This window comes from Melanostigma gelatinosum, assembly GCF_949748355.1.
Source record: "Melanostigma gelatinosum genome assembly, chromosome: 13".
Classification (NCBI taxonomy): domain Eukaryota; kingdom Metazoa; phylum Chordata; class Actinopteri; order Perciformes; family Zoarcidae; genus Melanostigma; species Melanostigma gelatinosum.
The window spans coordinates 26,004,915-26,021,777 of NC_136646.1; the positions used below are offsets into that span (position 1 = coordinate 26,004,915).

The 16,863-nt window shown below is 42.9% G+C and overlaps 2 protein-coding genes across 2 annotated transcripts in view; one reads left to right on the forward strand and one right to left on the reverse strand.

Annotated features, from left to right (window-relative positions):
* Window positions 1-1,346, forward strand: part of btr30 (bloodthirsty-related gene family, member 30) — a 22,965-nt gene extending 21,619 nt beyond the window's left edge. The window contains exons 11-13 of the mRNA XM_079282570.1: window positions 1-86; window positions 184-339; window positions 733-1,346. The exon at window positions 1-86 is cut by the window's left edge and continues 90 nt beyond it. Of these exons, the coding sequence (XP_079138696.1) occupies window positions 1-86; window positions 184-339; window positions 733-939 (449 nt within the window). The 3' untranslated portion in view covers window positions 940-1,346. The remainder of the gene's footprint in view (window positions 87-183; window positions 340-732) is intronic.
* A 1,045-nt stretch (window positions 1,347-2,391) lies between these two features.
* On the reverse strand, window positions 2,392-8,147 carry ube2m (ubiquitin conjugating enzyme E2 M). The gene is made up of 6 exons (XM_079281533.1): window positions 7,885-8,147; window positions 5,743-5,837; window positions 5,614-5,652; window positions 5,380-5,483; window positions 5,235-5,298; window positions 2,392-2,997 (listed from the first exon to the last, which is right to left on the reverse strand). Exons 1-6 carry the CDS (start codon window positions 7,997-7,999, stop codon window positions 2,857-2,859), a joined length of 558 nt encoding a protein of 185 aa, XP_079137659.1. The 5' UTR covers window positions 8,000-8,147; the 3' UTR covers window positions 2,392-2,856.
* Between the last annotated feature and the right edge of the window lie 8,716 nt (window positions 8,148-16,863).

Here is a 16,863-nt window from a genome sequence, read left to right on the forward strand (position 1 = left end):
TCTACAGAAACAGTCAGCAGCGGTTCGACGTCTGGTCCTGCGTCATCGCTAAAGAGAACTTCAGCACGGGACGCCACTACTGGGAGGTCAGACCCACATCCCCCTGATCCGGGGTCCGATCTGGGATCCGATCCGGTGATCCACCGACCTGTACTAACGTGTGCGTTCTGTCCACCTGTGCAGGTATTTGTCGGGGACAACAAGGACTGGAAGCTGGGCGTCGTCAGTGAGTCGGCTCCCAGGAAAGGCCTGTTTGACATGAGTCCCTCTAACGGGTACTACGCCCTCTGGTGGAGCGGCAGCCAAATGAGAGCGCTCACCACCCCCCCCCTCACCAAGGTCCACACTCACTACCTTATTTTATATATATATATATATTATTTTATATATATATATATATATTATTTTATATATATATATATATATATATATATAAAAATAAACTAATCACTAGCCTACACATAGCTACAAGAGTCCATCCGGTATTTTGTTTTATAAGACTTTACAGCAGTCTTACGTAACCACAATCATAACAGTCAGCATGCTAACAATTAGCATAAGCTAACTGACAGGGTAAAGGCCATCATGAACTGTGGGTCTAAAAACAGTTAGTCTGTCTACATGTTCACGGTAACTTAGGACAAGATCAGCAACTGATCTGTAGCATGAAAACATGGTGGCATTAGCATGCTAGCTCGCTACTCTAGTCTCTAAAATGTTTTTGACGTGCAGGTGAAGAGTCCGCCGAAGCTGCGTCAGGTGGGTGTGTTCCTGGACGTGGATGAGGGTCAGGTGTCCTTCTATAACGTGAAGTCGGGCTCAGAGATCTACAGCTTCACGGGATCCTCAGAGTTCACCGAGAGGATGTTTCCTCTGCTGGGGACCGGAGACAAAGAGGTCCCCCTGGTCCTCATGACCTCACAGCACCAACTGGCCTGAAGGACCAGGACCGAGTTAATTGGACAAAGACCAACAAAGTCTGAGATGAGGGACAAAGACCTGAGACGGGTAAATAATGAGACAGAAGACAGACAACAAATATATTTACTGAGTTTGTTACAAAAAGTGGGTTATTTTTTCATAACAGATCAATATTTGCTGAGATGAACGAATTAAATGAAGACATGAGATGTAATAAATATACAAATAAGTTAATTGTGTTATTAATAAAGAATTCAGGCCCATATAGAAATGTTTGATGTCATAAAACATTGACTTACTTCATGTTACCTGTAATGACAGTTGACCCCGCCCCCTCACCTGCCAGCCAATGGGGATGATTCTCAGAAGACACCTGTGTGATGCATCTGTTTTTATGTACATGAGCAACATTTGATTAAAGCTGTTAATTAAACACAAACGTCACAAATGATGCGACTCTTACTGTGGACAGAAGTTTCCCTTGAAAGGTGGAAGCAAAGCGATCGACGGCCATTGTTGTGGTTCATGACGTCACCTTTTTGTTTCTGAACTGGTTCCAGAGTCTGTTGGTGAACTGGTTTTATTCGTTGATTTGGTGAAATCTTAAAATGTCTAAATTAACTTGATGAACAACAGAAATCATTACAATCATTCAAGTTTATATTTTATTTAACATAAATCATATTGCAGTCAATGCGAACAGCTGGGGTTTTAATATACACAATAGAATCATACAATTTTAAGCCCCTCCCCTCTGACCCCGCCCACAACGTACCCCAATGAAAACCAAAAGCCCCCCCATAAACCCCTTTAAACACAATGACCCCACAACCTGACGCGACGCTCAGTGTGTTTGTGTGATTTAGCAGCAAACTCCAAACTGACTCGTTCTAATTCACCTCCACCAGCCAATTAACAGCATCATGTGACCAACCACAGATCAGGTCAAACAAGCCCCTCCCCCTTCAGGGACGTCGTGACATCACCAGCTGTTGAGTCACCGCAGGCTTAAACTATCAAGAACTATTTAAGGTGCACCTGCTCCCACGATAAGCTCCTCCCAAACGACTCTGAAGCCCCGCCCCACAGCACTGACATAATTAAGCTCCTCCCGCTGACATCACTACACTTTCAGCAGTCGATTCATCGCAGTTTGAAAAAAAATGTTGCCGTCAAACTTTAAGGAACTTTTAAGGCGTGCCTGATTTTGTCACAACCAGCCCCTCCCACTGATGTCTTGCCAAAAGGGAAACTTTCGTTTTGAGGGCTCATCTGCTCTTGATGGGACTGTAAGCCCCTCCCACTGCCATTAGAAGCCCCTCCCCCCTGTGTGGAGTCACTGCTAGATTAATATTGTTGAACTAGTTTCTTGGAGAACAGCAGAGCGCAGTGACTTCCTGAAGTCTTTGTTGCTGTGAGGTTGCCAGTCAACGGTTTGTTAAGAAACGGCGTCTGTTGGAGAGTTTGGAGTTTGCTGACGTGTAACGAACGAACACCTGGGAGTGTGACGGAGGGGGGGGGGGGGCGTGTCCTTCTGACCACCTGTCTGTCTGATGCAGGTGTCTTCGCCACACACAAAATAAAAAAGAAAATCATTTCATCCTCATCGACTTACTTGAGCAACATTCACTACCCCCCCATCATCACCACCCTCGGCCGCTGTCAGCCGTTTCCTTTGAGTCCAGTTCTGGTGTGTGTTGCATGTCGGGGCCCCCCTGTGTAAACGGTTTCATGTTGTGTCTTGTAAGTAAAACAAAAAAAATAAGGGGGAGATGAAGGGAGCAAGAAGAAGAGAAGGAGAGGAGGAATTTTCTTCTTTTGTTTTCGAACAGAAAAGCGTCTTCTGGCCTGGCGTGCTGCTTTCTGTCGCTGCAGCTCCTGCTTCTGCCAACGAGCGGGGGGGGGGGGGCAGGAGGGTGAGGAGTGGGGGGGGAGTTATTTAAGACACCTCTCAAAGTAGGTGGCACCGACGTAGCCGCCCCTCAGAGAGCGGTGGACGTTCTGCTCAAAGAGCCGCCGGTTTGTCTGCAGGACTTCTGCTGCCTCCTTGTTCAATGGGTCCTCTGGGTTCGGCTCCTGGGGGGGAGAATAAGTTACTGTATGTGGGTCCATTTGTGGCAGTTTCTTCACTCCATTGCACTCTATCGTGTTCATTTAATGCGTTTCTCTACCGTGTTTCTTTCTTTACGACATTGCTCTACTATATTTATTTGCTACGTTGCTCTACTGTATTTCTTTGCTACGTTGCTCTACTATATTTATTTGCTACATTGCTCTACTGTACTTCTTTACTACGTTGCTCTACTGTACTTCTTTACTATGTTGCTCTACTGTATTTATTTGCTACATTGCTCTACTGTATTTCTTTACTACGTTGCTCTACTGTATTTCTTTACTACGTTGCTCTACTGTATTTCTTTACTACGTTGCTCTACTGTATTTCTTTACTACGTTGCTCTACTGTATTTCTTTGCTACGTTGCTCTACTATATTTATTTGCTACGTTGCTCTACTGTACTTCTTTACTACGTTGCTCTACTGTACTTCTTTACTATGTTGCTCTACTGTATTTATTTGCTACATTGCTCTACTGTATTTCTTTACTACGTTGCTCTACTGTATTTCTTTACTACGTTGCTCTACTGTATTTATTTGCTACATTGCTCTACTATATTTCTTTACTACATTGCTCTACTGTATTTATTTGCTATGTTGCTCTACTATATTTATTTGCTACATTGCTCTACTGTACTTCTTTACTACGTTGCTCTACTGTACTTTACTATGTTGCTCTACTGTATTTATTTGCTACGTTGCTCTACTGTATTTCTTTACTACGTTGCTCTACTGTATTTCTTTACTACGTTGCTCTACTGTATTTCTTTACTACGTTGATCTACTGTATTTCCTTACTACGTTGCTCTACTGTATTTCTTTACTACGTTGATCTACTGTATTTCCTTACTGCGTTGCTCTACTGTATTTCTTTACTATGTTGCTCTACTGTATTTCTTTACTACGTTGCTCTCCTGTATTTCTTTACGACGTTGCTCTACTGTATTTCTTTACTATGTTGCTCTACTGTATTTCTTTACTGTTGCTCTACTGTATTTCTTTACTGTTGCTCTACTGTATTTCCTTACTACGTTGCTCTACTGTATTTCTTTACTACGTTGCTCTACTGTATTTCTTTACTACGCTGCTCTCCTGTATTTCTTCACTGCGTTTCTTTCTTTACTACGTTGCTCTACTGTATTTCTTTACTACGTTGCTCTCCTGTATTTCTTCACTGCGTTTCTTTCTTTACTACGTTGCTCTACTGTATTTCTTTACTACGTTGCTCTCCTGTATGTCTTCACTGCGTTTCTTTCTTTACTACGTTGCTCTACTGTATTTCTTTACTACGTTGCTCTCCTGTATTTCTTCACTGCGTTTCTTTCTTTACTACGTTGCTCTACTGTATTTCTTTACTACGTTGCTCTCCTGTATTTCTTCACTGCGTTTCTTTCTTTACTACGTTGCTCTACTGTATTTCTTTACTACGTTGATCTACTGTATTTCTTCACTGCGTTTCTTTCTTTACTACGTTGCTCTACTGTATTTCTTTACTACGTTGCTCTCCTGTATTTCTTCACTGCGTTTCTTTCTTTACTACGTTGCTCTACTGTATTTCTTCACTGCGTTTCTTTCTTTACTACGTTGCTCTACTGTATTTCTTTACTACGTTGCTCTCCTGTATTTCTTCACTGCGTTTCTTTCTTTACTACGTTGCTCTACTGTATTTCTTTACTACGTTGCTCTCCTGTATTTCTTTACCACGTTGCTCTACTGTATTTCTTTACTACGTTGCTCTCCTGTATTTCTTCACTGCGTTTCTTTCTTTACTACGTTGCTCTACTGTATTTCTTTACTACGTTGCTCTCCTGTATTTCTTTACCACGTTGCTCTACTGTATTTCTTTACTACGTTGCTCTCCTGTATTTCTTCACTGCGTTTCTTTCTTTACTACGTTGCTCTACTGTATTTATTCACTGCGTTTCTTTCTTTACTACGTTGCTCTACTGTATTTCTTTACTACGTTGCTCTCCTGTATTTCTTCACTGCGTTTCTTTCTTTACTACGTTGCTCTACTGTATTTCCTTACTACGTTGCGCTACTGCATTTCTTTACCACGTTGCTCTACCGTATTTATTTACTGCGTTTCTTTACTAGCTTGTCTGATATCACAATATGTCGACAGTAACTCCAGATGAACTGAGTTTTTTCAAAAAAACAAACACGAGTTAAACACGAGTTGTGAAAATAACACTCACTAGAAATAGATACTGTAGACCGTAGATGATGGAGTTTATTGTCAACACAGGCTTCCAGTCCTCTCTGTGGACAACAAGAACAAAACAAATTTAAGGTGGACTTAAGGTGGACAGACGTCCAACCAGAGACCTTAAAGGTACAGACCTTAAGATATTTAGGCAGACGTTTCCCTCCAGGTCGATGTTGGGGTGGTACACCATGGTCTCACACTTCACCTTGGGGGGGTCGTGGGGGTAACCCTGTCCTACCTGAGACACAGAGACTTCATCAGTATCTCAGACTAGACACTTTAATAACATTAAGACTGATTATTATACTAACTAAAAATGTAATTTAGAGAGAGAGAGGCAGAGAGAGACAGAGACATATGTGTCTCACCTTAAAGCTGAAGACAAACTTTCCTCCTTTGTAAAAGCCCTGAGAGACAAACACACATTAAGTCCAGACGTTTGATCTCTTCTAAGATGAAGATAAAGTCCACACACACTCTCTCTCACACACACACACCTCGTCTGGTGAGATGATGAGTCTGAAGTTCAGCAGGTCGTCATTATCGGGGAAGTTGATCTCACATGTTTTAGGAAGATTCAACTCATTGATGTCTGAAACAAACAGAAGAAATATTATATATTTTTTTTAGTGCTGGGCAAGCTAACGCATTTTAAAAATGTATTATCATACATTTTTTTAATTGAAAGACAAGAGACAATACATAGACGTAAGAACAAGAGGATGACAAGAACAGTGGGATACAAGCCAGCAAACATCCTACAGTCAGACTGTGTGTGTGTGTGTGTGTGTGTGTGTGTGTGTGTGTCCTTGAGCCTTTAAAGCAGGGGGGGGGGCAAACGTTCTGGCTCGGGGCCACATTGAGTTTTAAAATGTGACAGACGGGCCGGCCAGCAGCAGATGAATGAGTGTTTGTGTGAACTCATATACATTACAAGTAAAAGCCGTGAGCTGAACAGGAACTTGCATTTAGTTCCAGTGGGAACAGGGCTGCTGGTCACCCTTTAAACCAGAGCGGCAACGTTACGTCAGTTGGTTGTGGAGATTCTCAGAACAGATCTGAGGTGTTCATCAGTTGACTGGGATCTTACACCGTATTGTTTTATTGCATAAATCAGGGGTCTCAAACTCATCTTCACTCTGGGGCCACATCAGCATCACGGTCCTCAAAGGGCCGGTTGTAAAAGTAAGACGTGTAAATGTAACGACTCCTAACATATTTAGTTTAGTTTCCCGGGATATCTGTGACTTCCACAACACGTACTCAGCAGAAATATGTTATTGTTTCCATGGTTAATGGCGGACAGTTGAACGGCTTTCAGGGCGATAAGCCCCGCCCCCTCTCTGAACTGAATTTGTACCTTCAAATGGCACATTATTTTAATTTTTAAGGTGCTATAAAAATGTTCCACACAATGACTCATTCATAAGTTCAGGACAAAAATGGGTAATATCACAATATTTGAGGTGCTACAAAAATATTTGTTCTCAATAATTCCACACAATGACTGATGTATATGTAATCAAGGCATCGTTGACTTAATAATTGTTCATAGTTGTTTAAAAAATTTAACAATAACAATAAATAACCACAAAGAAATAAGAATAAAATTGAATATGATTGTCTGATTCATGTTTGCTTTGTGTTAATAAAATAAGTATATTTATTATGTTGAACAAAGGTTAAATGTTATTTCACAAATTTCAAAAAATACCCCCAATTTTTTGAAAATGCCCTGGATCTCAGTCAGTGGGGGCAAAAATTGCCCCCAAAAAAATATGTGAAATTCCTACCCTGTACCTGCATCACGTGAACTAAATGTTATTGCCCTTTTGTTCATATAGCAGTACTTTTAAAATAAAAGTGCACAATACACTACTTTTGAATTCATTATTGAACTTTGCCATAACAATGCGATTAATAGCGATTAAATATTTTAATCGTTGTCCAGCACTATTTTTTTTTAAAGTACTATATGTACCTGAGATGTAGTCCAGTATAAAGTACAACATGTACCTCTGAGATGTAGTCCAGTATAAAGTACAACATGTACCTCTGAGATGTAGTACAGTATAAAGTACAACATGTACCTCTGAGATGTAGTACAGTACTTTAGACTCGTACTGAAGTACAGTACTTTATTGAATGTACTCCGTTACTTCCGGTCACAGGTCGTTACTTTAACAGCCTAAGTTACCTGTCAGAGAGTCATGACGTCACGAACAGACTGTTCTGTTAAACAGAGAGCTGACACAGCAGGTTAGCTTGTTGAAGCTAACGTGTTAGCCTTCACGTTAGCTTCACTGTGAAGTGAGAGCTGGTTTAAAATTGAAAATGTGTTCTGAGTTTAGATTGTTGTATAAAGTTAGCGGTGTGCTAATAACCACATTAGCCTAAAGCTAGGCTAGCTTGTGGCTGTTTTGTTTTCAAAATATTAGCACAAAGCTAGCTAGCAGTTAGCTAGCACCACTTAGAGTTAGCGTGCTAGCTGTTAGCCTGTAGCCGCTTTTCCTTTCTGTGTTTTTGTACCCGGGGCTCTGTACCGGGGGTTCATTGCTAACTAGACTGGACCAGGTCAACTGGTCTCGGTGCTGCTCACTAGCCACTAGCATAGTTCACTAGCCACTAGCCTACCTTACCTTTCTGTATTCGGAGCTGGGCCGCGCTAGCTTTCTTCCCTCCGGCTCCTGTTCTGTTTCCTCCAGCAGATTCCTCGTCTTTCTTCTGCTGCTTCAGGGAAAAGAGCTTAATCATCTTCAGTTATTTTAATAATGGACGCCTCAGCTTCAGCGTCCCGTCTGTGTTCAGGTGTGTGAGTTTATACGGCAGAGTCGGTTCAGTCCTAACGGCTACCGGGATGTTGATGGAGGAGCCGGTGCGTCTCTACTAGTTATACTGAGGGGATGCTAGCTGGGTTAGCTTAGCATGCTAGCTTGGGGGGGGGGGGGCAGGGCAGACACACAAGGACGTCATCACGCAGAGGCGGGGCGTGCGTGGTCACGCTCTGCGTCTCTTGTATTTACAATGTTTCTTTATTTATTTTATTTCCTCTGGAGGCCAGAACGTGGAGCGTGATATCTGTAGTCACCTGTATGATGTAATCACTGCAGGGGGGGGATTCAACATGACACGAGACACCAACCGACTCACAACACCGCACCAAATCACGCACAACACCGCAGCCCAAAGAGCGCCACACACAATAGACACACGGAGAACAATAGCGCTCGCGCTGCTCTTTATCTCATAATATCTGATCGATTCGAATGCGATGATCAATGGGGTCTAGTTCCCGCGGAGGGTTATTAAACAAAAACACTACGCTTCAGTTAAAATGAGACGTTTGAGGTGTTTTAAAGCTCCCCGGGAAGACACGAAGAAGAACACGTTGTAACGTGCTGAGCGGAGAGAGAGAGACAGGTTCATTCACACAGAGAGACAGACAGGCTCTGGGGGGGGGGGGGGTACACGATACTCAAGTCAGCAAAACTGCGCCCTTCACTTGATCGATATCGATTAGTTTGGAGAGATTCAGACCCACAGCGGGTCCGTTAGAGAAGCTAGCACTGGAAGCTAAGCTAGCACCGGAAGCTACAGCGATGGGTCGCGTGTGATCAGCCCCGGGAAAGCTCACGGCAGCCTGGCGGAGAAAAAGAAACAAGGAAGCTCACCGAAGCTAACGTGGTGCTAACTGTGGGCTAATATTGCTTTTCTAATGAGCGACCAAGGAGCATGCGACCTGATACGAAGAGGTTAGTGTGTCTTTATCAGCGGCCATGTTTGTTGTATTAACCTCCATCTGTGTCTTTAATGAGGAGAGATAATGAAAGAGGAAGCTGACTGTGGAGCAGCTAGCTCTGCTGAGCTAAACATGTCAGCCTAGCATGGAGCACATCACTGGGTCATCTCACAGGTGTGATATTTAATCAACTACACACCTGGATACACGTTTGCAGGTATTAATGTGGAGCCAGGTTAATGTGAGTGCTAGCTTTTAGCCGTTAGCAGCTAACATCGATAGTGGAACCAGATGCGCATCTTCATTATTCTTGAGTGCTAACTTGTGCTAGCTATGGTTGATAGCTAGCTTTATGTTTATACGAACAACACAGTCTTTATTGATGCTCAGGTGGGAACTGATGCTGATAAATAGATAAAAGTCAGGTCAATAAGAGGTGTGTTACATGAAACAAATATAAAAGACGATTAACATAAAATAAACTGTAACCAAACACCACATTCTCAATTAGCAACACAATACATATTACATGTCTAAAGGAGTAGGAACAAGTATACACCTACATGGTCCTATAGTAATAATCACTTTAATGTTTATCATATATAATCACTTTAATGTTTATCATATATAATCACTTTAATGTTTATCATATATAATCACTTTAATGTTTATCATATATAATCACTTTAATGTTTATCATATATAATCACTTTAATGTTTATCATATATAATCACTTTAATGTTTATCATATATAATCACTTTAATGTTTATCATATATAATCACTTTAATGTTTATCATATATACTCACTTTAATGTTTATCATATATACTCACTTTAATGTTTATCATATATAATCACCTTAATGTTTATCATATATAATCACTAATGTTTATCATATATAATCACTTTAATGTTTATCATATATACTCACTTTAATGTTTATCATATATAATCACTAATGTTTATCATATATACTCACTTTAATGTTTATCATATATACTCACTTTAATGTTTATCATATATAATCACTAATGTTTATCATATATAATCACTTTAATGTTTATCACATATAATCACCTTAATGTTTATCATATATAATCACTAATGTTTATCATATATAATCACTAATGTTTATCATATATACTCACTTTAATGTGTATCATATATAATCACTAATGTTTATCAAATATAATCATAAATAACCACTAATGTTTATCAAATATTAAATTAAATAACCACTTTAATGTTTATCAAATATAATCGTAAATAACCACTTTAATGTTTATCAAATATAATCACGAATGTTTATCAAATATAATCACTTTAATGTTTATCAAATATAATCATAAATAATGAATGTTTATCTGATGGAGGAGTTCGGGTTTAACTCTTGTCTCATTTCTGGTCTGATAAACAATACGTTCTCTGTTCTCTGCAGGTGTAATATTTGTTGACTCCTTTTTTCATACCAAAGTGGGCGTTGTTACATCTCTCAGCATTTTACCCACTTTTTGGCATTCTTTCAGATTATGCAGTGGGTGGACAACTGTCGCATTCTGTAGAATTTATACTTTTTCCGTATGGTTTCTATCATTATGGTTAAAAACCAGCAGCTGTGCGAACTGTGTTACGGCAACATTTCTATCATTTGGACACCGTTTAACGTTGCGTCCATGTGGAAGCTGGAATATTTCTCAGACTCAGAACAACCAAAATAAGAAGAGCTCATAATAAATCAGTATTCTGTAAAATACCTCTGACTATCGTATCATGATAATGGTATCGCGGTAAAGACGACTGTATCGAGACGACGGTATCGAGACAGAGACGACGGTATCGAGACAGAGACGACGGTATCGAGACAGAGACGACGGTATCGAGACAGAGACGACGGTATCGAGACAGAGACGACCGTATCGAGACAGAGACGACGGTATCGAGACAGAGACGACGGTATCGAGGCGACGGTATCGCGGTAAAGACGGTGTCATGACGATGGTATCGTGGTAAAGACGACTGTATCATGACGACCGTATCGGGGTAAAGACGACGGTATCGAGACGACGGTATCGAGACAAAGACGACGGTATCGAGACAGAGACGACGGTATCGAGACAGAGACGACGGTATCGAGACAGAGACGACGGTATCGAGACAGAGACGACGGTATCGAGACAGAGACGACGGTATCGAGACAGAGACGACGGTATCGAGACAGAGACGACGGTATCGAGACAGAGACGACGGTATCGAGACGACGGTATCGCGGTAAAGACGGTGTCATGACGATGGTATCGTGGTAAAGACGACTGTATCATGACGACCGTATCGGGGTAAAGACGACGGTATCGAGACGACGGTATCGAGACAAAGACGACGGTATCGAGACAGAGACGACGGTATCGAGACAGAGACGACGGTATCGAGACAGAGACGACGGTATCGAGACAGAGACGACGGTATCGAGACAGAGACGACGGTATCGAGACAGAGACGACGGTATCGAGACAGAGACGACGGTATCGAGACAGAGACGACGGTATCGAGACAGAGACGACGGTATCGAGACAGAGACGACGGTATCGAGGCGACGGTATCGCGGTAAAGACGGTGTCATGACGATGGTATCGTGGTAAAGACGACTGTATCATGACGACCGTATCGGGGTAAAGACGACGGTATCGAGACGACGGTATCGAGACAAAGACGACGGTATCGAGACAGAGACGACGGTATCGAGACAGAGACGACGGTATCGAGACAGAGACGACGGTATCGAGACAGAGACGACGGTATCGAGACAGAGACGACGGTATCGAGACAGAGACGACGGTATCGAGACAGAGACGACGGTATCGAGACAGAGACGACGGTATCGAGACAGAGACGACGGTATCGAGACAGAGACGACGGTATCGAGACGACGGTATCGCGGTAAAGACGGTGTCATGACGATGGTATCGTGGTAAAGACGACTGTATCATGACGACCGTATCGGGGTAAAGACGACGGTATCGAGACGACGGTATCGAGACAAAGACGACGGTATCGAGACAGAGACGACGGTATCGAGACAGAGACGACGGTATCGAGACAGAGACGACGGTATCGAGACAGAGACGACAGTATCGAGACAGAGACGACGGTATCGAGGTAAAGACGGTGTCATGACGATGGTATCGTGGTCATGACGACCGTATCGGGGTAAAGACGACGGTATCGAGACGACGGTATCGAGACAAAGACGACGGTATCATGACGATGGTATGGAATGCACCTAGTAATATGTGTAAAATATAAGCGCTACTCCAAGACCCGTTTGAGAGGAGAAACTGATCCCAGAGCTGATCAGAAACTGATCCCAGACAGTGACAGAGCTGATCCCAGATCAGCCTGACCTCACAATCAGACAGCAGACTAGCGGGAAAGGGAAGCAGTACATCTACTTATTATAATATTATTATTATTATTATTATATCATACTTATTATTAACTTCTCTAGCAGCTGTATGCCAGAAAGGTTTGGCTCGCTGGATGCAGTCATGCTGATAACTTATTTAGCTTTTTAAAACAACGGGGACAGATCCAGCACGGACAGTTAGGGAGTGAGGGATGAGGAGGTAAGGAAACATGAGAACACCAGGACACACATAGAACTCTGTCAAGCTACATATTAGGCAAAGTGAACATCTTTCCTCTACATAGTTGTCCTCAGTCTCATCTGCTTAACTTGGTCATGGAGGCATCAACATTTCATTGAGATGGTAAATTAACAGTGAAAACTCATAGCTGGATGATTGGATGTAGGGTGCGTTACTTGCTTTTCTGTGGAAAGGTGGTCCGTCTCTGGGGTCCGCCCCTCCCTCCCTTTCAGTCCGATGTGTGGAAGGAAGGTCTCATCCTTTTAGGCTCTGGACACTCTGCTCGCCAATGTCCCCACCTTCTGCAGTTGTGACACACATTTGGAGCATACCCTTTGTGAGTCGGTTCTGATCTGCCTCTGCCGCGAAACATTGTCAACTGAGCCTCTTCCAGTTCTGTTTGTCTGCTCTCCTTCTGTCGTTCATCTCTTCTGTGTAACTCATCCTCAGCATGCTGTAGGATATCTGCAAGTGGACACGGTTTCCAGGTTACACAGGATATTTTCACCATCTGTGCAAGTTCTGGTCGCATTCTACTCATGAATGTTCTTTCAGATGGACTTGGTACGGCTGTCGGGGCTGTGTGCCCATTGGGTTGGGTCTGCTGAGGCCGCCGTGAATGTCGAGGGCTGTAGGAATGAACTGCATGTCTCTTGTGGCCCTTGTGTCATAGAGGTGATGGAGGACAGGTTCGGTCTCAAAGTTTTCTTTGTTACTGTCGTAATGAGAGCATCTACTGCATTTCTAAAGTTCACATTGTTACCGTGCTCATAATCTGGATCATTCAGGCGGAAAGTCATTCTTACAGGGGTGAACACACCTTGAACTTTGTGATAGTCATTTGTCAAAAATTTACTCACCAGACGCCGCAGCTCGGACATGGTGGGACAAATTGTATAATATCAGTCTCCCATTTGGCAAGATTGTCCTTAGGATTGCAGATGTGGCTCATTGCTTCAGCCACATCTGCATCTGACTAGGGTCTGAAAACCAGCATCGGCCCTTGTGCCCCTGCCACTTCTACCATTGGCATGGTGGTCTCAGGATCAGACGAAGCCTCCACCAGGCCTCGGGTCATGGCCAACCTTCGTTGAGCCTCTTTGCGGGTCATACAAGGTGAGAAGGTCATCTTGCTGGTGTCGGTGGTTGAATTTGGCTGCCGTCTTTCTGGATTGTCATTTGGCGAAGGAGGTGTGTGTGCTGGACCTGGCTGGGGAGACTGCTGGGTAGCGTAGGCTGGAGGAGCAATGGGAGGGGAGGAGTGTAGATCCGGGTCCACCGATCTCCTCAGTATCTCAGATAGAAGGATAAAGAGGTTTTGGTTGACAAATTGTAGCACCCTTTGTAGCAGAGGTAGCTAACACTGTGCCCACGAGGACCATGCGAGTCGCGTTCTAAAAACAGCACCAGTCACGATGGAGCTCCATCTAAAAAAATTGAGTCGCTGTTTTTTTTAATCTAAAACGCTTGCATTAATGTAATTCATGTAATATGACAATATTTAATATAACATTTTAAAAACTAAAATGTTTTATGTATATATGAACTCTGACCTTGTCTGAAGTCAAAGTTCAATATTGTGCACATGTCAAATGGCCATCTCACTCTTTGCTGAGACATGGAAGTGGGCGCAGCTACGATGGGAAGCTACGAAGCTAGATGTGGTGCTTACCCCCCAAACTAAAGACAACATGGCAGAAAAGCAAAAGGAAAACATACTACTTTCACAATGACTGGGAGGAAGAGTTTTTTTTACGACAGTGAAAGACAAATGTGTGTCTCATTTGCGGGGCAACTGTTGCGACGGTAAAGCGGCACAATGTGGAGAGACACTTCAGTACGTGTCACAATAGCTTCCATGCTAACTAGCCACCTGGCAGCGCACTACGGAAAGAAAAAGTGCGACTTAAAGGCAGCTTTGGGCAAACAGTCTTTTTTTCACGAGGCCGGTGATGAAATCACAAAACAACTGAAGGCTTGCACATCAGAGAGAGCGGAGATGGCATCGGGACCATACTTCTCGTCTTTGAGCACAGTGTTTGCAACTATCATTACATCCCTGGCCGAAAAGGGTTTCTTGTTCTTCATCAAAAAATGTGCAGCTCTAAACGAAGCTTCACTGGGGGCGAGTACGATGGTAAGAAGAGTGTCGGCTATATCCGAAAACTTAACGGAGCAACTGGACCGGGATCTGGTTCAGTGCAGGTGGTTTAGCATCCGGTGCGACGAGTCCGTGGACGGCACCAGTACAGCTCAGCTGATGATGTTTATCCGAATGGTGTTCGATGATTTCTCCACAAAAGAAGAAGTCCTGACACTTCTGCCCCTGAAGACACCAACGAGAGGAATTGACATCTACAACGCGGTCAAGTCTTTGTGGAGAAAAAGGTCCCGTTAGAAAAGCTGGTGTCTGACAACAGACGGTGCTCCCGCCATGACGGGCCGGCATGTAGGCTTCATTGCACAATGTAAAGGTGACCCAGACTTCCCAAAATATATCCATTACCACTGCATCATTCACCAGCAGGCACTATGTGCAGAAGTGACTGGCTTTGATCACGTGATGACTCCTGTCGTGAAGATCATAAATGGCATCTGCTCCAAAGCTAAACAGGACATGCAAGGTGCTATTGGAGGAGCAGCTGAATCTGGTGACCTGTTGCTACACACAGACATTCGATGGCTCAGCAGGGGACGGATTTTGCAGCGTTTTTTTGGCACTTTTGGGGCGAAATCAAAGAGTTCATGCAATCCAAAGGGGAAGATGCCTCGCTGCTCGAGGACCCCGAGTGGATCCTTGACCTTGCCTTTTTAACGGACATCACTGGGAAACTGAACCATCTGAACTGTGAGCTGCAAGGCAAAGGTCAAACTGTTGCTGACATGATAAGTGCTGGAAACGCATTTAAAGCCAAGTTGAACGTTTTCTCTGTGCATTTACAGAGAAACAAAGTGCTGCACTTTCCCTCCGTACAGTCAGTGTTGAATGACGATGCTTCAGCATCTGGGGCTTCTGACAAAGCAGGAGAAAAGTCCTCTCGAGTCATAAACAGACCAGGGCAAGAGTTTGTGACTTTGATCAACTTGATTCATATCCTTTCATGCAGAGGACATGCCATGCATTGCTGAGCAACTAAGTGCTACTTTCAACTTTGATGCTGGACAGGTGGAGATTGAAATCGTAACGTTGCAAAATGACCTCCACCTCAAAGCCCATCATCATTCTGCACCAAACTGTTGGTGCCTTGTGGACACAGACAAATACAAAGGTGTATGCACAGCAGCGATGGAAGCTGCCCGTCTTGTTGGTTCAACCTCTCTGTGAATCAGCCTTTTCTGACATGAACTTCACCAAGAACATACAGAGAACACGCCTCACTGATGCACATCTACAGACTCCCTCAGAGCTGCAGTGTCTCATTATGCACCAGTGCGTTGGTGAACGGTGTGCAGTGCCAGGCTTCCCACTAACATTTACAGACAGAGAAAGAGATAACACAATGTTTTCATTGAAAACATCAAACTCAAATATTGTACAAAAATGTGAAAAATATGTTCAAAACGTGTGTTCAAAGATTTTTATTTGTTAAAAATGCTACAGATTTGGTGATTAGTACTAATGTGATAGGATTCATTTAAAAAAGTGAAAGTTGATTTTTTATTTTATTTATCATTTGTATAAACATGGGACAGAGTTCACCATTTGTTCAAAAATGTTAGTCCTCTGACTTTCAAATGTTGAAAGAGATTAACAAATAAATGTTGCATGTTTAAATATATCCGTTTCCTACCATCATTGTTGTGGAAATAATTGTTAATTGTGAGGAATAATTAACATAAACGTGATCAGTCTCTTCACATATAATATTATTATTATTATTTTATTATTATTATTATTATTATTAAAAGGTGATCAGAGACTCCAACACAGCACGGAGACCGCCCTCATTAAGATCAACGATCTCCTCATTGCTGCTGACTCTGGCCGCCTCAGCATCCTCATCCTCCTGGACCTCTCTGCAGCATTTGACACTGTCTCCCATACCATCCTCCTCAACCGCCTATCTGACCTTCTAGGGGTCACTGGCACCGCCCTCTCCTGGTTTTCATCCTACCTCCATAACAGGGAACAGTTTGTTTCCATCAACGGCTCTATTTCCCCCCTAGCCCCAGTCAATCATGGCGTGCCCCAAGGCTCTGTGCTTGGCCCCCTCCTCTTCACCATCTACATGCTCC

Excerpts from the sequence above, each read along its gene's own strand:
- ube2m (XM_079281533.1), bottom strand. The coding sequence starts at position 7,999 with ATGATTAAGCTCTTTTCCCTGAAGCAGCAGAAGAAAGACGAGGAATCT. Across the intron at positions 5,484-5,613 it reads AGTTTGTCTTCAGCTTTAAG|GTAGGACAGGGTTACCCCCA; the intron begins GTGAGACACATA and ends TCTGTGTCTCAG. Across the intron at positions 5,299-5,379 it reads GTCTGCCTAAATATCTTAAG|AGAGGACTGGAAGCCTGTGT; the intron begins GTCTGTACCTTT and ends TGTTGTCCACAG.